This window comes from Sebastes fasciatus, chromosome 15 (genome assembly GCF_043250625.1).
Source record: "Sebastes fasciatus isolate fSebFas1 chromosome 15, fSebFas1.pri, whole genome shotgun sequence".
NCBI classification, from domain to species: Eukaryota; Metazoa; Chordata; class Actinopteri; order Perciformes; family Sebastidae; genus Sebastes; species Sebastes fasciatus.
The window spans coordinates 27,759,155-27,784,936 of record NC_133809.1 but is presented as its reverse complement, the minus strand read 5'-3'; the positions used below and the strand labels follow the sequence as shown (position 1 = coordinate 27,784,936).

General features: G+C 41.5%; 1 protein-coding gene across 7 annotated transcripts in view; it reads right to left on the bottom strand.

Annotated features, from left to right (window-relative positions):
* Positions 1-25,782, bottom strand: part of kif6 (kinesin family member 6) — an 82,708-nt gene that overhangs the window by 56,382 nt on the left and 544 nt on the right. For all 7 annotated transcript variants that reach the window (XR_012597308.1, XR_012597309.1, XM_074660985.1 and 4 more), the window contains exons 2-9: positions 22,361-22,470; positions 20,487-20,561; positions 13,670-13,817; positions 13,025-13,134; positions 10,731-10,860; positions 5,259-5,465; positions 4,818-4,961; positions 3,610-3,696 (exon numbers count right to left, since the gene is read on the bottom strand). Coding sequence is in view for 5 of the 7 variants with exons in the window: in XM_074660985.1 (XP_074517086.1) it covers positions 3,610-3,696; positions 4,818-4,961; positions 5,259-5,465; positions 10,731-10,860; positions 13,025-13,134; positions 13,670-13,817; positions 20,487-20,561; positions 22,361-22,470 (1,011 nt within the window). In the remaining 2 variants the exon portion in view is untranslated. The remainder of the gene's footprint in view (positions 1-3,609; positions 3,697-4,817; positions 4,962-5,258; positions 5,466-10,730; positions 10,861-13,024; positions 13,135-13,669; positions 13,818-20,486; positions 20,562-22,360; positions 22,471-25,782) is intronic.

The window sequence follows — 25,782 nt, the reverse complement described above, 5'->3', positions numbered from 1 at the left end:
TAGTTTGGAAACACAATTATTTTTCCATTTTTCCCATACCTGGAAATGGCTAAAATCAAATTCCATACTGTGTAGGAACCCTGTTATAGTATGCCACTCACAAACATGCTGCTATTATGGGGCCTCTTCCCACTACACCTAAACATGGGCGAGGTCTTTTATCCGACACAACAAAACGATAACACATGGGCTGTGTTCCATGCATGGCACCATTCAGGCATTTTTAAACTAAGGCAACCACACCACTACACTTACAAACTCTCGTCTGTCCTAACGACGGCCAGGAACCTTAGACGAGATAGATGAGGGACCCCGGGGAGAGCAACCACCCGCAGGAATTTTCACACCTGCTTCCCAAACATGTCTCTCTAGTTGGTTAGAAGCAGGATTCTGTTTGACTCACAGGTATGTGCTAATCAGAGCTGTCTTCTCAAGCTACATGTTGTGTGTAACTTTAAGTGAAGGGAGAGTCCAGGTTCAGGAGGGTCACCCCAGCCTCGTATTACCCTCCGCTAAGCTGCATAACAACACCTTAAGATCAACTTTTTTGACCCTTTAGGAATTAACAGAAAGAAGTTTGATGGCGAATCAGCTTAACTCAAATTAAGCACCCCCTGCACGCAATGCTAAAGTGTCCCTTAAAGGGTTACTTTGGTATTTTTCATCCTGGACCCTATTTTCCCATGTTTTTGTGTTTAACTGACTAATGGGGACAATAATTTCTAAAATTGGTCCAGTATTGAAGGAGAGCGCTGTAGACGGCAGTTGCTCACGGGCTGCAATGTAATCCTATTGGGGCAAGCTGGCACCGTCATTTACCTCTACTAAAAGTGCTTGTTTTTGCCACTGACAGGCTCTGATTGTCATTACAAGTGTCCGACAACATTATGAAATGAGTGTCGCTCAAGGAGAAGTCTCAATCTGAAATTTGGTGAGGTGACGCGTTGCCGGAAGACAACGGTGCAATAACTCCATGGTGGAAACGCGATTGCTAGCCGGGGAGAGTTTGTTGCGTTGGAGGACAGAAAGCGTAGCTTGGTGTGATGTAAAAGATTTTCAATGTCATGGCTGAATATTTAGATGATTTCCAAAATGTGGATGAGGTCTTTGAATTGGATGGCCGCCTGTATTTATTTGAGCCAGAGAATACGGATATTCAGAATGAGACTTGGACATAACAACAAACAGACCGGATCAAGCGAATGGTAAGAAAAAGGTTTAATTTCTCTCTAGGGCCCTTTCCATAATGTTGTCAGACACTTATAATAATAACAATCTGAGCCTGGTAGTGGCAAAAACAAGCACTTTTAATAGACGTAAATGACGGTGCCAGCTTGCCCCAATAGGATTACATTGCAGCCCTTGAGAAACTGCCGTCTACATTGCTCTCCTTCAATACTGGACCAATTTTAGAAATGATTGTCCCTATCGGTTACATTGACGCTGCTCACTTGCCCTTGTAGCTCGTTTCACGGCTGCCGGTTACAGCACTCTTCCTCAATACTGGACCAATTTAAAAAATTGTTGTCCCCATTAGTCACTTACACAAAAACATGGGAAAATAGGGTCCAGGTTGAAAAATACCAAAGTTACCCTTTAAGTACACACCCAAAAGATGGTGGAAGCATCTTGGAAGATCCAATAACCGTTGACAATGTCCTCTGACTGCAGACCAGGACCAGCGTGGTCTGAATGGAGGATTAAGACTGACCTTAGTGCTGTTAGAGAGACCGACAGAGCCAACCTTATATGGTGCGGTCACTGTGGCTGACTTCATTAACATCACAGGTCACTTTCAACACCTCATTCTTTCCCTGTCCGTGAGAGACGTGTTAAATGTTTAGTCTGCTCTGGCTGGTTTCCTGTCGTTCAGGTTTTGAAGAAGTGCATTCTGCAGCCTGTAGGCTACAGTACAGGACCGCCACGGCAGCGTGTGGTCTGAACGATGTACCAATCACTGACTGCAAGATTGTGAAAAGCAAACTCCAGGTTTCAAATCAATTACCACGGCATGTCCAATAGTTTGTGTGCCTTCAGACGGGGGGCATGCCAAAAAAGTCTGAGTGTCACTCCAAAAACCACAATAAATGACATCATTCTAATCTGCAAACTGCACCGCTGGCTGCACTGTTTCTTTTTCTCAGTAAACCAGGCAGAGAGAGATAGAGGGGAGAGACAGAGAGACGGGAGCAACGAACAAAAATGAGAAACACACTAAAAAAGACATAAACCGAGACAAGAAATTTGCCCGCGGAGTTTGGGTTTGCCTGGAGCTGAAACTGTGCCGGACCCAATTGGGAGCAGCCAGACACTGTCACAATTACTGGGCCGGCCGCAGACTCTCTTAAAAATACCTCTGTAGGGTTTGCAAGTGGCCAGCCAAGTCTCACTAGCAGTAATACAGTAGCAGTTGATCCTCAGGCAGATCTGGGTGGGAGGGGAGGAAGCGGACATAGCTGTGATGACTTACTACTGTATATCCCCCCGAGAGGCCTTTACGACAACTCCCAGGTCTGCTTCCTGGCATGCTACAATAGGGGAAGGTGTGAAGTATTGTAAAAGGAGAAAGTGAAGGAGGGAAACCCTAGTCAAGGGTTAAGATATGGAAGTATGTGTAAGGTCTAAGAAAAAAACATTGTGGGCTCTGTAATCACACATGTTGCAACAATCCAATGACTTATTCTCACCTAAACTTTCTCTGCGCTCCATCTCGGCCTCTTCTCTAACTTACAAAAATAAAATAAAATGTATATATAGTTTATACAGTGCTAAGAGTGGGCCGGTACTCGCGCTTCTTTGTGTTACTCCTTGGCGCACCATGATTTTTTCTTGCATATTTGCGCCGCGCCTCATAAGCCGTATGAACATAAAAACTATGTGTGGAGCACCTGGATGAGCCGACACACAACACAGGGGGGGGGGGGGTTGAGAACGAGGGTGCTGTAATTTATCAATACAATGTTCACGTCCTTTTTGTAAAATACTATACGAACTATTTGCCATAACTTTTTTATTTGTGCACCGGCACTTCTTCTTTTCCACTTCAAGCACCGAGTATATAGCTACTAAATAAAATGACTGAAAGTAAACAGGCTCAGATCTAAAACATCTGGGAAGGAATGCGTGCAATTTGAGCGTCCTTGCATGTAAAGACATACAGTATATACACACTCGTCTCCAGCTGGATGCTTTTCAAGAGGCTCTAAGGTACTGGGATAAAATATGCCATAAACAGAATTGGAGGCATGTAAACAAGACAGAGAGCGAATGCAAACAGGAACCTGTGAGCAGTCTAAATAACACAAGACGGACAGGCGTCCACGTGTTGAAGGTGGAAAACTTGCTTCTTTCACAAAGACATGAAAGACTGGAAAAACTAATTTGGTATTGGAAGCCTAAAGGGGACACTTAAGCACACGGTGGGTTACATCTAGTTACATTTAGAAGCTGGACTGTCACTGCAACTCATTGGCTGATCAATTTAAGGTCTGGAAGCTGTGAGGAGGGTCTGGCCATGATGAAAAGCCATGCTTCTGTGGTGCGATTGTGCGGCTAAGCCGTGGTATTTGTAGTGACTGGGGAAGTGCTGCGAGTGTCTGGCTGTCTCACCAGGGCAGGATCCAGTTCTTCGTTCAGTATCGCCTCGTTCTTGATGAGAGCCACGCGCTGAGCGAAGCGACACGTAGAGATGGACTCCTGAAGAAAACAGTTTCAAAAAACGGAAGATTATTACTCCTAATCTATCCATTTGATATATTTACTCAAGCAAATGCATGCAAGGACTCAACAAAGACGACAAAATGTTCATAATCTATACTTTCTTTACAAGGCACAGCGTTTCATTCATTTCTATGAAGCAGAATATACTGTAAAACACTTCTGAGTATATTATGTTTTAAAAATGGAACAAAATATTGTTTTTGCATGTTTTAAACACAGATAATCCTATAATGGCATATTTTGGGGTGAAAAAAACGGGGGAAAGGGAGCTAATATTCCGGAAAAAAAACAACAACTCAGAATTTCCAAAATTAAAGTCGTACATTTACGCAAAAAAAACTGTGATATTCTCAGAAATTAAAGTGGTAAATTGAACAGAAAAAACTACTTGAATATTTGAGGTGCTATAAAAAGACATCGCATATCTCTAAACTGATACATTACAAATGTTTGATTTTGTGCATGTATGTAGTCACAGATGTCCTCAACTCAAATATATCAGTCATTGTCAGGAATTATTTATTCATTTTTTTCCAGCGACCCAAAAGTCAAAGAATAAAAGACATTTCCCTCACAATTTAGTGTTTTTTTCTTATTAATTTATAATGGACACAAGTAACATGTTTTCTTGTGAATATAGTCAAATTAATTTATTCATCATTATTATTATATATTCATTATTTCCATATATGTATTCTGTATATACCCTTTGTTAACAAAAAAAATCTGAGTTTCTTTCTTGTTAATATGTGACTTTAATCTCAGAGAATTTCTGATTTTTTTCTTGCAAATTTATGACTTTATAATCTCGAAGAATATTCAAGTTTTTTGTTATAAATGTGTGTTTTTTTGTCATAAATTTACCACTTTAATCTCAGAGAATATCCAAGTTTTTATCACATAAATTTATGACTTTAATCCTGTAAATTCTTACGACAGTTTTTTCTCCAGAAATTATTAATTTTCTTGCCTACAATGGCCTTATTATGCCGTCGTAGAATCCAGATGATGTTGTCATGTTTCTCCATACTTTTTTGGCAATCTACCAGAATATCCTGTCTGAACACAGCCTTACAGTATAGGCAGAGCATCCTTACATCAAGGTTCCTCTTGTCCACTGCCAGCGTGGCAATCATGGTAGTCATGCAGTTTCCCCCAAGGCTGTCCCTCAGCACAGAAGTCAACATGGAGTTCCTGTAGGGAATATGGGAGCGGTTCTTTTCTGACAAAGCTATGATCACCTGAAGGAGAGAGCAGTGAAGAGGGGACGATTAGTAAATCAAGTCAAAGATGGAGGTCGCAAATGAAATAGCTGATAGTTGCTTGTCATTACTCTTTCCAACAGTGCAGGTCATTAGCTGCAAGATGGCCATTAACGTCTGACATCAAAATAAAAAAATGTTCTCAATTAAGTAAATAAAAAAATTGATTCTATACCAAAATGTATTTCATTATTTATATAAAATATATTTTGTATATGAAATTGTTTGCACAATATAATAATTTAAATGAAAAAATTGTGTTTCAGAAGTGTCTACCTGCTCCAAGTAGTGGAGGGAGAGGTTGATGTACTTGGCCTCAGTGAGCAGCTGCCCGTTCAGTCCAGTCTTGCTAACTCTATCCGACCCAGCCAAGTCCACCAGGTGGAGCTTGGAGCGCCGCAGCGTGGCCGAGCCCGGCTCACGCCTGCACAAGTGCATGGTGAAAATACAGCGGGAACGTGTGGATGCCTGGTTCATCGGAGTCTGGAGATGAGAGAAGACAGAACGTTGTGAAAATGCTGAAATATTCTAAGGTCTGCGTGAGAGTATACTGAAACCTCAAAAATCCGTACACATGGTGGATACAAAAAAAAGGGATTTTTTTATCCTGCATCTGCCGTGCCTTCCATATTGAAACAACAAAAAACATTTTTCCTTTGAATCTTATTTTCCTTGCTCCCGCTGGTTTGGAGATCAAAGCCACACCATGTGTAACCGATGAGCAGTAAACACATGGTGGCAGCTTTACAAAAGCTGAGGTTGATTTTTCAGATGGTCAGTGGAACGGCAGAAGTCAGGTTGAGACAGAAATAGAGTATGAGTCACTCGGCACAAACAAGCTTTATTAAGTGAGGAGGATGGGTTCCTCATGGGGTCCCCTCCGTGAGAGGATAAACAGAGGAAACGGACATTCACTGACACAGTGCTGATCGTAAACTTCTTTTTGTTTTCTTGTGGTTTAAAATAACAGCTTTTAATTAGAACTAGCACATCTTGACTTGAATTAGATCAGTGACAATTACACAAAAGAAAACGGATCTCAGCCTTGAGCAGAAGCTAAGATATGGACTTACTTTTTCCTCTCCGCTTTAAAACATCGTCTTAGACATACCATTCATTCTAAAAAGGTGCTCTGACCCCGACTTGTTGTTGGCGTAAATGTGCCAACGCCTGCCTGTTAGGGTCATGACAGCTCACGACAGATCTTTCACTATCTTAACCCGCCGCTGTCATCTCTTTCCTCGGTCCAAATTCCCTTCACTCTGCACACGTCCCATGTCTGCTCCTCGGGGTATCCCTTAAAGTAATATGAAACAGCCCCGAGATGTTGACAAGAGATCACATACCTAATAGGATTGACTGAAGGGTCAAGGGTAAGGATAGAGTGTCTCCGTGTTGATGAATCCGTTTTACAGGCTCAACACTGGCAGCTACATTCCACGTGCACCAACCAAATGCCAATCAAACCTTGGTACCAGTACCCTGTACTGTGAGTTTGTCAGAACTTAGACAGCCAGCTGGTTTTTATAGACTAGTAAAGCTGCAGTGGGTAGGATTGGAGCAAATATCATTAAAAAAAGTTATTTTTATAGTTATTTTTACAGTCACTATATCCTGACATTAGTGCATCAGACAGGTAATCTGAAAAAAATCATGTGTCTCTGTGTCCTCCGGTGCTCCTAACGGCATCTGCAAGATTGTACACACTGGAGGAAAACAACCAATCAGAGCTGATCTGGAGTCTGCCGTCCAGCTACCGTCTCTGAGCAGCTGTCAATCACTCGCAAACTCTGATAAACTATCAAACTAGGCAGTGCTGATCAAATATGAATTAATATTTTGTTACTGTAATGCCTATTTCTCTCCTCAAATGTTTTCAGAAACATCTTGTAGTGTACTGTTTAGCTGTAAAATGAGAATGTGTGCTCCAGCTGGTGGGCGGTGCTTGGTATTTCCTCAGCTGATCTCAACATGGCTGCCGGGTCACAAACTTTCTCATTTTACAGCTAAACAGTACACTACAAGATGTTTTATGTGAGAAACAGGCATTACAGTAACAGAATATTGATTCATATTTGATCAGCGCTGCCTAGTTTGACCGTTTTTTATCGGAGTTGGCAAGTGATTGACAGCTGCTCAGAGACGGCAAGGCTCCAGATTGGCTCTAATTGGTTGTCTTCCTCCAGGTCTGTGAAATCTTGCAGATGCCATTAGGAGCACCGGAGGACACTGGAGGACACAGAGACACATGATTTCTCTCAGATTACCTGTCTCATATACTACCGTCAGGATATAGTGACCGTTTCATTAAAATAACTTTTTTTAAACATATTTGCTCCAACACACCGCAGCTTTAAGTACAAATGAGGTACTTGTACTTTACTTGAGTATTTTCATGTTATGTTACTTTATACTTCTACTCCTCTACATGACAGAGGGAAAAAAATTAAGTAGGCTTAACTTAAGTAGGCTACGTTATGTAAGCCACGTAGTAACGTAACATAAGTCAACTTTGACTTTTGGTTTCACATGGGACACGAACAGCAGTTTCCTGGGTGAAAGTCCTTTGTTTCTGGACCTAACTATCCACCCGACCTCCTCCCTACGAGGACTTTATCGTTCTTTATTCTACGTAACCTGACTTCCTCCTTTATTCCCACCATAACTACGTCCATGTAGAGTGTCATAGTTTGCCGATAGGGCCACTGACTAAGCTGTATTTGACGAGTTGGGAGTGAGAACGGGCTGGATTTTAGTGTGACATATAAGAGACTGTTAATGCAAGCACTACAGTTGATACCAGCACTCATGGATGATGGTTAAAAGTATTCAAATACACTGGCAGCTGTCCATAGATAAGAAGTGACTGTTGGCTCTTATCTCTGAGTGTTATGACAACAGCACATTGAACACAGTTTGTATATTTAAATGGTTACGGACTGTGTGTTCATGTCCACTGAGGAAAAAGTGTCCACACAGGGACATTAAAGTATGCCTTAGCTGTGAAAAAAAAACAGCAGGACAATGCAACCTCATTGGAGTCACTTCCTTTACTCTCCTGTGTTCTCAATTGACCACATGTTGATCTTACATGCACCACATGCTGACCACACACAGTGCTGCAGTGGGTCAGCATAAAGGGGGGTAATCTGGTGCTACAAAACCCTGAAACGCTTAGAGATCGCTGAGTCAAAAGGTTAAAAGTGAAGTTTCATTCAGACCACCGGCTATGCACCCTATTCAGCCCCACAAGTTCAGGTTGGATAGTTAGGATGTAGAAAAGGGGCAAAGATCCAGGCCCCCGCATCCCCACATGTGAAGGGGAAGTGAAACAGGGACGCAGAAAAAAAAAAAAAAAGAGCGGATGAGAGGAAATGTTTCCTGGTGAGGTTGAAGGAAGGGTGAGGAGTTGAGAAGGTGCGTTTTATTTCCTGTCCAATAAAAGTGTGGAGGGGATTGCCAAGACTCGAAGCGAGTGAGCTCATGGTCTGCCGAGTGCGGCCTCAATGGATGTGTCATCTTTTATCCACATGGCCGGGAGCGGGGAGAAGAAAGAAAGCGTTAGTGTTAACTCTATTTGAAGTCTATGTGGAGCAAGGACTTCTGGGAGGATTCTGGCAGTGACAAATTGATGGTTCTTTGTTTGCTCGGGGCTCAAGAGGAAACCTTCTTGTGAAGAAGTCCCAGAGAGGATGAGTTCACGAAAGTCTCTGTGTGTGTGGGTGGACTGTAGTGTGGGCTCCCCGCCTCGATTTGCCTGATCAACAGACTAATTTAACATCCAAGAGTGTGTTTCCACTGAAATATACCCCCACAGCAGTGGACACTGGGAGTGTTTCCTCAAGGTAGATGAAAAACAAACGCGTTCTTGTTTTGCCAAAAAACTTTATGTGACTGTACTAGCTACTAAACCCATTTCCCAGTTCCGGAGAAATTCCATCTCGGATCCCATAACTACGTCCTTTGGATTGGTTTTGTTTCATGGACGACTCCCAGCCACATCAAATACTCTACGCAAGTCTCTGATTGAAACCTGATTATGCAGTTCACTTTTACTCTCTGTTATTTACTCACAAAGTACAAACAAGAGCAAACAAGGTGAGATCAGCCCCTTTGCTCCAAAACCTCAGGTTGCGAAGCAAAAGCTGACCCAACACATGTCTCATCAGCCTGGGGAGTCTGGGTGTCTGAGTGTAGAAAAGAACCACCACAACATAAACAGAAATTACAGAGAGAATGCTTGGTTTTACTGGGGGAAAAAAACATGGTAAAAAGGGACCACAGGGGACCAAAATAATATTTTAGAAGGGTCTTAAGGTAGCCTTTAGAGTGCATATTGCATTCGTGGACAAAAAAATACCATTTATGCCACTTACCCTGGGAGTGGACATGTATTCATGCATACTGACTACAATCCTTACTACAAACAGCATGGTGTGTGAATTGTGAATGGTCTTTGGTACAAAACAGAGCCTCAAATCCAAATGTAAGTCTTTAGCTGTAATGATGGTACTTTTCTGCATAGAACTGATCAAATTTAATTAGGGATGTCAATCGATTAAAATATTTAATCACAGCTAGCACATTTTTTATCAGTTCAAAATGTCCCTTAAAGGGAGATTTGTCAGGTATTTAATACTCTTATCAACATGGGAGTGGGCAAATATGCTGCTTTATGCACATATATGTATATACTTATTATTGGAAATCAATTAACAACACAAAACAATGACAAATATTGTCCAGAAACCCTCACAGGTACTGCATTTAGCATAAAAAATATGCTCAAATCATAACATGGCAAACTGCAGCCCAACAGGCAACAACAGCTGTCAGTGTGTCAGTGTGCTGACTTGACTATGACTTGCCCCCCAAACTACATGTGATTATCATAAAATGGGCATGTCTGTAAAGGGGAGACTCGTGGGTACCCATAAAACCCATTTTCATTCACATATCTTGAGGTCAGAGGTCAAGGGGAACCCTTTGAAAATGGCCATGCCAGTTTTTCCTCACCGAAATGTAGCCTTAGCTTGGCGTGTTATTGAGTTTCCTACCCGACAAGCTCCTATTTGGAGGTTAATTATACATGTTTTAAGTGACATTAATGAACATCTGTCCTTGGCTACTTTTCTTTGATAGTCTTAGCCATTTAACGGTTGTATTTATGTACTATTTTTTGTGTAGTCTGTTTTTGTTTTGTCTGTATGTTTAACTGTTTGTCGTTTTTGTCTGCTACCACGAGATGACCCATAAGCGACTTATCCTAAATTAATAAAATTGTATACATACATATTAAGGGCATACTGGTATTGATAACTGTGAAATTTAAAAATAAAATATTGATATAATGTTAGTAATATACATATGATAATATCGTGTAAATAATCCAGCGGCTCTTAAATCACACTTTTGTCCAGTTATGGTTACAGACTCTCTCCACATCCTTACAAATGTATTTTGAGCATAATTCATTTGCTAAAAAAAGTGACAAAACACACAATAAACAAAATTAAAGATGAATTTGACTGATATCATTATTTATTTTTTCAAATTTTCTATATCGTGATGATATCGTTTTCGGGGAACTCTTTTAGCCACGATAACTGTGTAGTGAAAACATGATATTGTGACAGCCCTAGTCACAATATGTGACAACCCCCCCAAACCCCATACATAGAATTAAAAAGTGGAAGTCCCATCACACATTTCAGTTCATGGAGAAGCACGTGTTTCCCTCTTTCTTACCTCTGCAATCATACGATTGGTGTCACCCAGGAAGAGCAGGTTCAGAGCCTCCTCCTCATTGGCTGACTGCTGCAGGGAAAGGTTCCTGAGATGGATGTTCTGGTCTGGGTCTTCCATGATCAGCACCTTTCTGGAAAAGAAAGAAAATGTTGTTGAAGGGAAATTCCAGCATAATAAATGAAACTTGAAAATTCTGAATAAAAAATTACAAAGCGGAAAAAAGCCGGTCAAAACCCAAATAATCCAACACTGAAGCAATTATGAAAAACTAATTATACCAGTTATGTCATCCATTTTCCTTCCCCTTCGCCTTGGCCTTGTTCAATCCAAACAAACCACATCTGCAAGTCAGTGTGGGCCGCGACCCGGTTTGACACGTGCTTTATCTCTCCGGGGGTTCATAACTTGATAACAGACGGGGGCTCGCTTTTAAAAACAAACAGGTGATTGTTTCTTGCCCACATCAAGCTCTCTGAAACGCAGTGTGCTTGGACAGATGGGGCTGAAACGACTCCTGTGATCTTACCGTATCATTTCCATCACGCCAACCAGGGTTGTGACAAGTATGGCTACTGGATTGAGATGTCGAAGAAGGTGGAATGACTGGAGAACACATGTGGATAATTATGTTAACATGTGTAGGTCATTGAGCTAGTTTGATAAAACAGTATTAATCTTAATGTGATTAAAGGGCCTGTACTCTGGCAGGGTTATTTTCCTAAACAGCCCCATCAACTCAAAATGTGATTGATTATTGTATTTTTACACAAATATAATAAATGATATAGCTGTTGAATTAATCTACAAGATAATTTACAGACTTTTTAAGCATTCAGAGGGTTGGAATGCTGATGCACGATGGAAATAATGCACAGATGGAGACGAGAAGTAGTAAAACAAGAAAAAAAAAAAACGAGTGCAGAAAGACGAGAAGGGGGTAGGCAGTGAAAGACAGAAGCAGACCGGCAGAAAGAGAGAAATTTGTCAGTGCCACAGCTTCTTCTTGAATCAGCAAGTGTGGCCACAGCATGGTTAACAACGGGCACTGTCTATTTCCAGAAGACTGTGATTTTGTGGGTATCTTAAACCTTGAGTTGGATCCTCTACGAAAAGAGGGAAGAAACTGAAATGGAACTGGTACAAGAAAATACAAGACAAACACCAAAAAACGATGTACCAAGTCGATGTTGCGCCTGGAAGTCTAGTTTGAGATGAATAAGTATGACAAAAAAAAAAAAAAGGAGAAAGGAAAATAAGGTCATACAGAGACAAACCTCCAGACAGATGGAATTTATAATTACTAAGAAAGATGGACACAAACAAAGTAGGAATGAAGCAGGAAGAAACAGGGTGAACAGTTTCGAGCCCCCCTCCTCCTCTGGAATAACCTCCTTATGGACATCAGACAGTCTGATTCTGTGGAGGCCTTTAAATCCAAATTTAAAACCCATCTTTCTCAGTATCAATGTGTAATTTAAGCCTAGTAGTCCTGCCTCCGAGAATTATATTAATTTTAAGCCACTGCCTCTCAATAACCCTCTGTTGTTTATGTCCCACAAGCACTGCTGTGTGCCTCTGTCTCTCTCTCTATTTTCCATGTTAAAAGTTTTTTTTGGGGGAGTTTTTCCTTATCCGATGAGAGGGTTGTACTGTAAAAGACAGAGGGTGTCGCATCCTGTACAGATTGTAAAGCCCCCCTGAGGCAAATTTGTGATTTTGCGCTATACAAATTGCTTGACTTGACAGTTTCAAAGACAGGGCATGGTAAAGAGGGAAGCAAAAAATAGAGGACCAAATGGAGAGAGTGAGAAAAAGAGGTAGATGTTCACAAAAAAAAAAAAGAATTTCCCCCAGACCAGCTGCAGCAGTGACTGGCTATATATGAAAAACTATTTCTCCACATGACCCTATTGCTCTCCACTCCAGTGGCAACAGTCTGCCACCAGGTCGACCGCAGCCATTGCTGTCCCACAGTCTCATTATGTCAGTTGGCAGCTCATAGTGAGGTGGTAAATACTAGAGTCTCCATATTTCACCACACGACAACTCCGGGCCAAGCTGACAAATAGCTGTTCAGGAATAAGGCTCAGCTCAACCCACAAAGTGTTTAGGAGAATAATGAAGCCAGGGGTGATTGGTCTTTGCAACTTAAAAAAAAAAGTGTATCTATCACTTATGTCTTCAAGGCTAAATACATGACTCTATGATGGATTGTTGACATTTTACCAATGTAACTGGAAGTCTGTCGCATCAAGCGCAGTAAAAGTAATACAGTAATAAAAAAGAACACTGACGGTAGGTCCTCCAGTCGAGATGCTTCATGTCGGGAGTCCAGAAGGTCATATCCCATCTCGTTGTAGATCTCCAAATAGGAGACGTGTGTGGTATAAACCATACTGCTGTCCTGTGGAGCACAAAATATAGTATGTCAAATTGGACTGGGTGTATGAAGATGGAAACTGTAGCGTTTTAGACATTTGGCAAAAGCAAATGTTTAAATTTAGGTGCTTTGCAGCGCAGGGAAATGAAGGATGTCTGAGAGGCACAGTAGGGTATTATTTGACATTTTTTCTTGTATGTATCAATGGGCCTCATGCAGGAAGCAATATAAGAACAAATTTCCTCTTATTTATGTTCGTACCCACGATTTGTTCTTATTTTTTAATAAACAATCGGCCACAAGCCTCCAATGTACCACCGAGTGGGGATTAATCATTCACCACACTTGGGTGAGAGCAGATTTGGATAGTGAAGAGCATTTGGTGCATCTGGAGTTGACTTCTCTTATTTTTTCTTTTTACAGAAAATTTTAAAAAATATATAATAGAAATTTAACAGAATGTTGCTGCATGAGGCCCAAATCTGTGTGGCTTTATTGTACCAGTGAAACTGATACCATAAATCAATTGTAGAAAACAAGCTAACCCCGCTGTGCTGACCTGGGAGAAGCGTTCATACAAGTAGGAAAGTGTGCGGGGAACGATGCCACGATCACTGTAGCGCTCGGCCCCTCCTGTGATGGTGAAGGTCTTCCCGCTGCCTGTCTGGCCATAGGCAAATATGGTGCCATTATAGCCAGCCAACACACTGCACACACACACACACACACACACACAGAGAGATAAGCAGATTTAGCAGACAATTTCATTAAAATTGCTTTCTTGTCCTTGCATTCTCTTTTATTGGATAGTTGATAGAGAAGAGGCAGACTGGAAATGGGGGGAGAGAGAGGGGTATGACATGCAACAAAGGTCCCTGGCTGGAATCGAACCGGCAACATTGCGGTCATAATGGAATACCATATCCAATTTTTTTTCATGCTAATCGACTATAGGTGGCAGGACAATGTTCTCGGAGGAGCTTGGGGTCATGGAAGACTATGTTAAGGTTGGCCCACCCTAAAAGATTTTTCAAATCTTAACAGATTTTGAAAATGTGATATGTTCACACATAACAACATGTTACGTTCAATTTAACAGTTTTGTTCCTATAATGTGTGTTGAGCAACGATTTGGCCAAAACAACACACTGCACACTTACAGATTCCATTCATGAACAACAAGAGTCCCGACTAAAAAAAAAAAAGTAAATCTCGCAAAATATCTCGCAATCGAACGTGACTTTAGTGTAAACAAACATGGCGGATGACTGAAAATTCAGGAATGATGGATGGATGAAGTCATAGAGACACGCTAAATAAACACTTGTGTTGTTGTCACAAATTGGTTCTCAATTGGCTATCGTTCTTTCCCACATGACGGTGTCGTCGTCTGACCTCGGTTCCCCACAAACAACATGTTATCCAGAGATATCGGATATCGGAGCGGCTGGGATGGACTTCCGAGCAGATCGGGGATGTAAAAAAACACTCCTAACATACCTCAGACCACAGGAATATCTGGAAAGATAATCTTTAAAACCATCAAAAAATTGGGGCTTTGCTGACCATTGTCGGGAGGGGGGAAACCCAAAATCGGCTTGATTCTCGTGTAGTGTGTACCTCTGCATTACTGTAAGTCCATGAGAACATATGGAACCGATCAGAACAGATGGGATGTAGGAAATACAGTCTCACTGACATGTTATGAACATGTTATGACTTGGAAAAAAGCTTTGTCTGTACATAATTTGCATCGTATGCCTCCAATAAAACACCACTATCTTAATTTGCAAGAGCGCAAGGGGACCGTCAAGTATATCCCCAAGCAGACACCAAAAGTCTGACTGAATTGAATGTGACACTTTAAATCCACAGGAAAAGATGGCCGTGACTGGAGAACTGCTATGGCGACAGACATCTGCCGGTGAGGGAGGAATGTCTCCGGAGTATGAGTGAAGGAAAAGGCCCCAAACCCACTCAACTAGGCAGGGCCTGGTAAATTTGGGTTTGGCACAGAACTGCCCCTTCTGCACGTGTACAGGGCCATGGAAACCAACAGTATCTAGTTCTATTTGAATGAACGAATATCCAAAATGGTGGTGAAAAAAACAAACTTCTGTTTTGTAGTCTTGGAAATAAACCAGGAAGAAATAGTAAAATGACAGAGGGCCCCTCTGACACACAAGCTGGGATCAAAGGTGAGGATAAACTCTGTGCTCTCTGAACTTGCCAGTTGCAAGGAAAAGGATATCTTGACACTATATTTTTCAAGATGAATTATAAACAAACCTAAGCCTCTCGCTTATTCTAATGGAATTGCCAACCCAGTATTAGAGCAGTGTGTGGGTTTAGCTTCCTGTGTTCGGTACAATTCCACACCCTGCATACATAATGGAAAAAAAACTGCATGTCAGTTTCTATAAAACGCTATGTCCACTTATGAGAAGGGTGGTTGGTTTGACGGCCATTGGGCTGCCATTTAATCTGGCGTGAGTCACGGCCAGTGATTGGCAGCGGGGAGGAAAGACACAGGCTCTGTGTTTAGTTTAATGTCAGTGCTAATGATGCGGCCTCGGCACTGCCGCTGAGGCTTGAGCGTTTCCCAATGCTTTTTCCTGTTTACACCTCAGCTTTCCTGGAGATTGGCAAGTCATCGCCCCAGAAGATCCCTGTTCTTCCTGTGTTCTTTTGTTACGAGTAGTCCAATCTCTAGAGGTAATAGGGTTAAGAATGAAACTGAACAGACCCCCCCCCCCCCCCCCCGTTCCCTCTGGGCTACAGGTTTCACAGCCTTGTGAAATGGGATTACAATCCAGATAGAGCGGTTTGCTTTGCCAGCCCAACATCATTACGTTGGCTCTTCCTTTACTGGAGCTATTAATGCTGGTTTGTTTTTAAACTACTGTGTTGGGATTGAAATGACTGGTTTCGGTTACACCGCAGCACAGACGGAGACTAGTGTGTAAGTAAACGAGTTAGAGCTTTTTGGCTAAACTTGATATGCGCCAAGTATGACGGAGTACCAATCAAAACAACAACCTGACAGTTATTGCTAGTTGAGAGGATTGGCGCCTGCGTGCGTGAGTTTTAGTGCGGTGACAGCGAAAACTGCTGCGATTCAAAGTGACTCCCGACTAAACCTGAATAAATGTTTCCTGACTACGGGGACTTTCAGGAAAAACATTGTGTCAGTCCAAATTGGATTCGGTTTGTGAGTACTGTAACCAGACGTGCTTCTGTAGCTGGGACCATGTCAATATCAACATGAGCTTCATAGTTATCAGCACACCAACTGGGCTTCACATAGCTTAAAGCCCCCGCCAGACAGTTTTACTTCCTGTTTTTTTGTTAACGTTCTCTCTCAAACAGAGAAATGGGGATGTGGTTAATAGTCAGGCGTAATTCATTACCCATGGCAACCAGATTGCGTCATTTTTCAACCCAGTTTAGATGAAACCAGCATAGATGAATTTACTGTTTATCAGACCACAAATTAGACAAGAATTAGTGCAACACACTGACTCTCTCTCACTCGCTCTCTTCTTCACCGCCTCCTCCTGGCGAGGCGGACATCTGGCTGCTGCTGCACCGAGGAGCCGCACCGCCGCATGCCGGCCACAGTGCACCGGAGGACGGATAGACATGTTGCAGAGGTTTGCCATTTGAAATACCGTTTTGGGACGTTTTGGAGGTGCACCGTCCACCAGCACCAGCCGCTCTCGCCTCAGCTCCAACACCGACACCTGACCGGGCCGCACTGTGATTCGTTTATTTCTCTAATGCGATTTTTCTCAAGTTTTCTTTCGGGCTGAAAGTTGTGCTCCCCGTCATTCAAACCTGTTAAGAGGCCCGCAAACCTCCGGTATTGGCTGCTTTCTGTTAATTTATCTCCTAGAGGAGACAAAACAGTAAAGAATAGAGCGAGGGCGAGAGACAGTCAGTGTGTTGTGTTAATTCTGCCGGTGGGATTTTGAGTAGTCTAATCCACTGTGTTGATTTCACCCGTTCACCGCACACACAAATCCCATTGTGGAAATAAACACACTAAACTAAGGAGGAGGAAAATAAAAAATAAAATGAAAACCCTCAGTTAGCTAATACAACAAGTTGGGTTAGCTAACTACAGCTAACTAGCTAACTAACTAGAAAGACAAGCTGAAGGACAGATAAACAGATTTATCAGTTTGCTGCTGCTGAGACGCAAACGAGCATGAGTAAGCCTGCGCAAGCTTGGAGGATGACGTATGACTTGCAGCTTCTACTATAGTCATACATCATATTCCCGTTTTAGCAACAACCTTCTTTTTTTAACTTTGAGCACAAAATTAAGTTATTTGTCAAAAAGATTTTGGCAAACAGTGTGGCTAATCAACTTAGTCTGGGAATGACTCAAATAAATATGGAATATCATAGAAATGCCAAAATACAGTCTACAGTACATCAGCCCCAGCTAAAGTGCCTTTCATAATCTCTTCCAATAATTTTTGTAGCAAGGATATGAGGCCTAAGTGTTGGCCTATTCCTGTGATTGTGTTTGAAGGCAACATAAATCATTTCAATAGGAAATGGGGGCTGAACAGGCAGAATAATTCCCTCCTTTGTTTTAGTCTCTGAGGTGAGACTTAAGAGGTTAAAACTTTGTAGATCATTCGGTGGGTAAACGGGGGCAAGGAGCTGACAGTGGTCTCAGAAATGTCTGATCGTGGAGACAGATTGGTCATGGCTAGACGGTATGACTAGTGTCCTCTAGGCTGCAGACAATATAGTCATATCAAGGACTAAAAGACGCCAAGCTCAAATTGATATGGCAAGACACAGCCTGGTTGCGACTGAAACGTTTTAAGCTGATGTTTACCATCTGCCACAACAAAGGGGGGGACTGTTAAAAGGTTAGCTGGGGAGGGCAACCCAATACCCAAGTGAGTGAACCCGTGTGAGTCAGGTCAAATACATCCAAGTTCTTAGTCAGCCAATCCAGACGTCTCACCATGCTGTTTACACGTCTTCTAGCAAAGATAATACGAAGCACTTGTGGGGATTCCGCGAATAGCCCCAACTGTGACTAAGAAGCCTGGTGAGGAATGGAGGTGGTATAGGGCAAAACTGAGCCAGGAGGACATGAGTTTGGAGAGGAGAAGGAGACGAAGAACCTTGTTCACATGGCAACAACACAACCAACATTTGATCACAGGAAATGCATAGTGAGTTCCCGCTCCTCTTGGCTGCCGTCTCTTTCGGAAATCAGTCCTGATTTAACACCAAGTCAAGGGAAGGGGAAAAGCTCCGACAGACACTGTACAAGTTTCCCTCTGCGTGTTGAGGTATATTAGGGGTAGAGTAGCAAGGAAATGAAATTTACAATTCTACTAATCGTAAATGCAAAAACATGTTGCATTGTGTTTATTTTCTGAAAGCGTAGAATCCATCTACATTAAAAAAGGAGATTCATCTATAAAAATTCTGGTAGAGTTGCATGATATTAAAATGTGATGTCCAATTGTAAAGCTTCTCCTTTCAGTCGGTCAACCATATTAGTTCTCAGTCATCAACCATTAATTAAATATTAACTTTATCGAAAGTGGCTAAATTGGCTGAAATTGACTTGAATTGTCAAGTCACGATCGTAGACCAGACTCTTGTCTATTATAAAGGGCTGTCAATTCATTCAATTATTTAATCGCAATTAATCGCATGATTGTCCATAGCTAATCGTAATTAATCGCAAATTAATCGCACATTTTTTATCTATTCATAATGTACCTTAAAGGGAGATTTGCCAAGTATTTAATACTCTTATCAACATGGGAGTGGGTAAATATGCTGCTTTATGCAAATGTGTATATATTTATTATTGGAAATCAATTAAAAACACAAAACAATGACAAATATTGTCCAGAAACCCTCACAGGTACTGCATTTAGCATAAAGAAATATGCTCATATCCTAACATGGCAACAGCTGTCAGCGTGTCAGTGTGCTGACTTGACTATGACTTGCCCCAAACTGCATGTGATTATTTATGATTATCATAAAAATGGGCATGTAATGACTAGTCAAAATGTAATACATTTTCACTTCATTATGTTCTAACACCAGGGTTTGAAAATAAGTTTTTTTTGTCTACAACTTCTGAAATCTTTGTAGAATGCTTTAGATTTGTAAACATTGAGTCAGTGGTACCAGACAGTAAAAATATGGAATATATCATGTAACCTTAATCCCTGACTATTTTAACTTAATTGCTTTTGGCGTGGTGGCAGATGACCTGAAATTTGTACCTGCCACAGCCTACATTTACCCTGTATTTGGCAGGTGGAAGGTGCTAATTTAATTCCCTGAATAACACCCACATTTAGTAATAATCTGCTGCATTTTGTAATAAAAACAGCTTGAATGCAACACTGTATATAATAATTTCCCCCATATTACATATTGCAGTGGTTATTTCAAGATATTTTTAGGAAGGCTAAGGAATACTGTGTCACCTGGTCTAGTTTTGGCCGAGGAAAAATAATCTACTGAATTAATTGTAAAATTAATTTTGAGTCAGTATGACACATGCTTGAAAGCATCAAATATTGTTATAATGATTTGTTATGAATGAAAACATTCCTTATGGTTGGTTATTAAATAATTTAATAATGATTATTACATTTTCATGAAAAAAGTACTCCAACTCGAACATTTTGTAATAACCTTTGCAATATATGATAAGTTATTACAGAATGCAGGGAAATTTATTAAACATTGTGTTCAGACTGTTTACTACAAAATGAAGCAGATTATTACCAAATGCGGGTGTTATTACATAATGAAGTGATACATTTTGTCTAATTATGACATAAATACGGTGGCATATCAATATTTAAAATATATTTTACATTTAAAAACAGGCCCCTATTTCCATTAAATTGAATAGTACTGACAGATGAGTTGTGGGCCAGGTTTTACTCTAATGAACGTGGTCCTCGTGTACGACAAATGAAACGACAGCTCGAAAAGAGTGAGCAGCTACGGTATAGCTCTGTGTTGTGGCTTGGAAATGTTCTCACACTCGCGATGGCACAGTGTGCCATCTCGCCTGCCAGCTCAGTCCACTTAGTGGTTTAAGTATGTAAAGCACGCCAAAAATCACAGACACCCTCCATTTCCATCTTAAAAGAAAGCTGAGCTTTACTGACTTCCTGTCAACAAGGATGGCTGAAGCCTGTGTGGCCTGACCACGACATGGAGAGATGAGCATCGCTGGGCGCAGGTGGGTTGACGAAGAGTTTAAAGGAATTATAGAAGCTTTCAAAAATTGCCTGGCATTAAAAATACAAACATTTTACTTTACGTGTGTCATTTTGAGAAGTTAAATGTCAGTAAGATTTTACCCGTCTGCAACTGGTTTGGCGATGTTTTCAAATATCTCTTCCTGTTTGGCGGCCCGATCAAACACCTTTAGGAACCTGAAGAAGAACAAAGACAGTACCACCGTCACAATTTACTACTATAACATACAGTACATTTACATTGCTGGTTTATCTCAAACATCCAAGGCTCAACTCAATCACCCACAGCAACACTAAACAAGCACAAAAAAGCGGTCTATTTAATTCCCCAAGTGGATGAGGAGGAGTTTAGTCATCCTGTTCTCTAAAGCCCATCATGTTTTATCCCACAGAAAGATGAGAGTGATGTGAGAGGAATCCGCCCAGGAACATTGTTAAATGTGGAAATTTTATTTCTATAAGGGCACAAGGGAACCTCCAGAAGGCTATTATAAGACTCTGTGGTTTTCAAATGCTCTCGGTGTCCACTGCTGTCTGACTCCCTAACTGTGAATTTAGGGCTTGGAAGCGTGGCATGGGCCCTGCCCAGAGGGTATATAAGCCTGCAGCTTTCACCACCGGCGTTAAACAGATGTTGTGGCTCCGCACTGACAGAACTGGTGGGTGAATAATTCATGGGAAAAAAGTTCTTATGCAACTTTGAGAGCGTAAATTCTGGTGGGCAACACACCTTCCTCTATCTTTATTCATTCTAAACTCTACAGCTACATCACTCGTGCAGATTTTAGCTGAAGAATAATTGAAATCAAGAGCTGAAGTGGTCATCTATAAGATTCCCTGTTGCCGCTGCAGCTGTCGTGAGGTCAGAGGTCAGCGGTATGTGTTGTGTGTGTTTTGTTGTGGAGGTTTAATGAGAACTGTGTGCTACGCAAAAAATCGTTTTCATCGCCATTTCATTGTAACGTTAGCAGGGTATTTTTCCTTCAACTCTCGTCCCAATATTCATTTTCATCCTTCCCGATCCTATTTTTTCCCCCCCGGGACGTCCTTAAGCTCGAGCCCTTTGAGGAGTTGTAGCATTTATTCACCGACAAACAGCCTAAACTGTACACACACTGCACTGCTACATTCACAGCTGTAACGTTGTAAATGGTAAATGGACTTGCATTTATATAGCGCTTTTCTAGTCTTCCGACCCCTCAAAGCGCTTTACACTACATTTATCACTACATATTCACCCATTCACACACACATTCATACACTGATGCTAAGGTGTCAACTTTGCCCATCAGGATCTAATCTAAATACTCATTTACACACCGATGGCTATGCCTTCGGGAGCAATTTGGGGTTAAGTGTCTTGCTCAAGGACACATCGACATGTGACCCGGAGCAGCCTGGGATCGAACCACCGACCTTCCGATTGGTGGACAACCTGCTCTACCCTCTGAGCCCACAGCTGCCCGTACTCACCTTCATACTCACTCTCACTCGGTGTGTGTGTTTGTGTCAAACTCTGACAGATAGAGCAGAGGACAGTAGCAGCTTAAATGACACCAAGACGCAGTAGAGACTCTCAGTGTGACCAGCTTATTGTTTTTTATTATGACTAATTTGGTACAAACGTTTAACCGCCAGTGTGGCGGATAGCCTTCCGAGATTTAGTACCCTATTTCTTACTAATCTAATTTCTATTTCTATAAAGAAACTGCTGCTGCTTTTACTTATAAGATGAAACAGACCAGAGGTCACAGGAAAGACGCGTTGTCTATAACATTTAGAACTGCAAATATAAACGCTTTCACCGGCTCAATAACTAGTCTACAGTGACAAGATATGTAGATATAGAACATTATTATAGTGGACGTCAAAGACCCCACCAGTTGAATTTACTTAGGCCAAATTAGTTGGCTGACTTTGGAAATTAAGAAAATGGAAGGTTTTATAGATGCAAATCCAGCTAGTTGTCACTCTACCTGAACTTGTAGCACTCCCTCTTGTTGTTAACAAAGCCGTCAGCCACATCCCTGGGCACCACAAACTCCAAAGAAGCACCTGTCGGCTCCTCGTTGTCCACAGAGTACACCTGAGGGAGCCAGAGACAACAGGAGAGTCAGTCCTACAGTGGAACAAGGCTTACTGTTTGTTATCACAGGGCAAGGTAGAGGGCTAAAGAGAATATAATGGGGAGTATGTGAGAGTAACCATGTAGGCATTCATCTAACTCTGTTCTGCGCTCTTCACTGTTGAAAGAGCTGTCTCCTGTACATGTATGTACTGTATGTTCTTTGACTGTAATGTATGTTGTTATACATTATATGCATGTCTAAAATATAAGTTTGGCCACTTGTGGTTTGGATAATGCAAGCCCCAGGATGAAAAAGATGGAGTTTATGAAGCATACATCCTATGGAAAGCGATATATAGCAAAACAAGCAATCATGATCAGTGCACAGTGTACTAGACAAGCTCTGCAATTTCACCTCCGCTCAGCAAAGCCTCAGGGAAGACGAGAAAAGCTGTAGAACATTAAACCAATATAGATTGAGCTCTAGCAGTGGAGGACATTTAAAGCGAGGCCGGCTGGGTCAATCTGAACACCCCCACCCTCGACATATGTTCTGGCATATGTTTTTCCGACGGACACTGATGCAATTACAAGTCTCCAGGGTAACAGGAATAAAAGATAAGAGCTAAATGATTGGATTGTTTTTCAGTGTCACTCTGCCAGCAGTATCGCCTCCTCCCGACCACCACTGTGGTTCTGTTGTCGGAGCCCCAAAAAAGCCCTGAGGAGGTAACTGTGCTCATTTCATTTTGCTGGATATTGTCAGCTCAAGCTAAAGTGCCACAGAAACCCTCAAAGTGATTTGATCAGTTCTTCCATCAGCTGTTGGGCTCAGACAATAAAGTGGGTTTTAGGGAGAATAGTGAGGAGCGCCGCCACTGCCAGAGGGTGCTTCTCATGGAAATTAACTTTTTTTTACATGTGTATCCAATAAAGACGGCCCTCATCTGATAGTAGGTGAACAATAGCATGTGTGCACTTCATTGCAAAAAAAAAAAAAAACGACAACAAATCAACACCAGCGGATTGGTTGATATTATTGTATAAGCTTGACACCAGCTTTAAATTAATCTGATACTGGCTCAGTATGTTTCACTTTGAGTGAAGATACTGCCATCATATAACACTACAAAACCTAAGGAATCCACTGGTACCAACCATGTCATACTAGCTTGTCGCAAATGAGGATAAATAACGCTCCAAACTTACACTACATTTTGGCGAGGAAAAACTGGCATGGACATTTTCAAAGGGGTCCCTTGACCTCTGACCTCAAGATATGTGAATGTAAATGGGTTCTATGGGTACCCACGAGTCTCCCCTTTACAGACATGCCCACTTTATGATAATCACGTGCAGTTTGGGGCAAGTCATAGACAAGTCAGCACACTGACACACTGACAGCTGAGAGTTTGCCATGTTGTGATTTGAGCATAGTTTTTATGCTAAATGCAGTACCTGTGAGGGTTTCTGGACAATATGTGTCATTGTTTTGTGTTGTTAATTGATTTCCAATAATAAATATATACATGTACCTCCCATGTTGATAAGAGTATTAAATATTTGACAATCTCCCTTTAAGGTACATTTTGAACCAATGAAAAATGTGCAATTAATCACAATTAACTATCTAATACAACAACTTTAATATCCAGTATGGTCTGAAAAGGGCATCTCCAGATATAAAATTAAGGGGGAAACAAAGAAATCTTGTGAGTTTTGTGCACAAAAGAAGTCACATGTAAACATACTGAACATCAGCAAAAACGTCTAGCTGTTAGCTTCGACAATTAAACATTTTAGAATTGGTATCAGCCCCAAAACACCCATTAAATAGGAGATAAATATAGTATAGTCACTTTACCGTGTTTCTGAATGTTTAGGTTGCTTGCTGTATGGATGGAGTCAATGACAACACAGACCTATTCACATATTTTGGCATGTCACAGCAAGAAAAGTGCAGGTGTAATTAAAACCATTAATTGCATTCAGGTGTGCCAGTTCCAGGGCCCTGGTACTGTATTGTAAATTCCTTCTATCTTTCTATCACCTGAATGATTTACTGGGACACTTAATGGAAGGGAGGTGGGCATCAATATGTATGTCATTAGCTACACCTGTGCTTTCCCTGCTGTGACATGTCTGTTGTGAACACGTTATATTAAGTGTAGCAAATGTAAACACAACTTGAGCAGTTTTATGTAAGATAAGATAAGATAAGATGAACCTTTATTAATCCCCAGAGGGAAATTCAGGTGCCAAAGCAGCAACATCAGCAAACAGAGTGAAACACAGGAGAGGTAAAGGTATACAAAAATTATAAAAACAATAGAGATATAAAAGATACAGAGTGAATGGGTGAACATAGTGTGTGCAGTCTGTCAATAAATAAATGTAACATGTACATATGTGTAGTCTATAAAGTGGTATATAGGATGCATAGTGTAAAGTAAGTGTAAAGTGTGCCAGTGGTTAGAGTCCAAGATGGTTGCAGATAGTGCGTGTAGTCCTCATAGTTCTCATATGGGGGTCAGCCTTGGTTGTGGAGCCTGATGGTTACCATCATTTGGCATGTCATAGCAAGAAAAGTGCTGTGTGTTCCAATCCACCTACTTCCAGAAGTACACTTCAATGTAGTGCACTTTGGGCACTCTGTACTCACTTGAGTAGTGCGTAAATTTCAACGGGGTAGGGTCGTCTCAAATCGAATACTCTGCGGCGCACTGACCGGAAATGACGTTTGAAACATTTCACCGCGGCTCGCTACCCGCCCAAAATACCTTCTGAAAAAAAATGAAAGCAGAGTGGAAATTACGTTTCCAACGTCGTCGCCTACTCCTACGATGTGTCATCCGGCTGGCTGAAAGGTCAGCGGTATGTTTACGTATTGTATTGTTTTATTCTGTTATCTAGGTATGTTTGAATATCGGTCGTGGCTCCGCCCCTTCCGCTGCGTAGCCAAGATGGCGACAGTTGAGTGTGGAACGTGTCCAGCGTTCCACACTCAACGATCTGACCGTTTTGAGTACAACATCCGGGTACTTTGAGTGCACTGCATTTTGCCGTACTTCCCAGTGTGAACGCACTTATGCACTCAAAGTAGTAAGTGTAAGTACAGAAGTACGCGGATTGGAACAAAACATTAATTGCATTCAGGTGTGCCAGCTCCAGGGCCCTGGTACTGTATTGTAAATGTTTAATCACCTGAATGATTTATAGGGACACTTAATGGAAGAGAGGTGGGCATCATTATGTAAGTCATTAGCTACACCTGTTGCTTTCCCTGCTACAGTATGACATGCCTGTTGTGAAAACGTCATGTTAATTGAA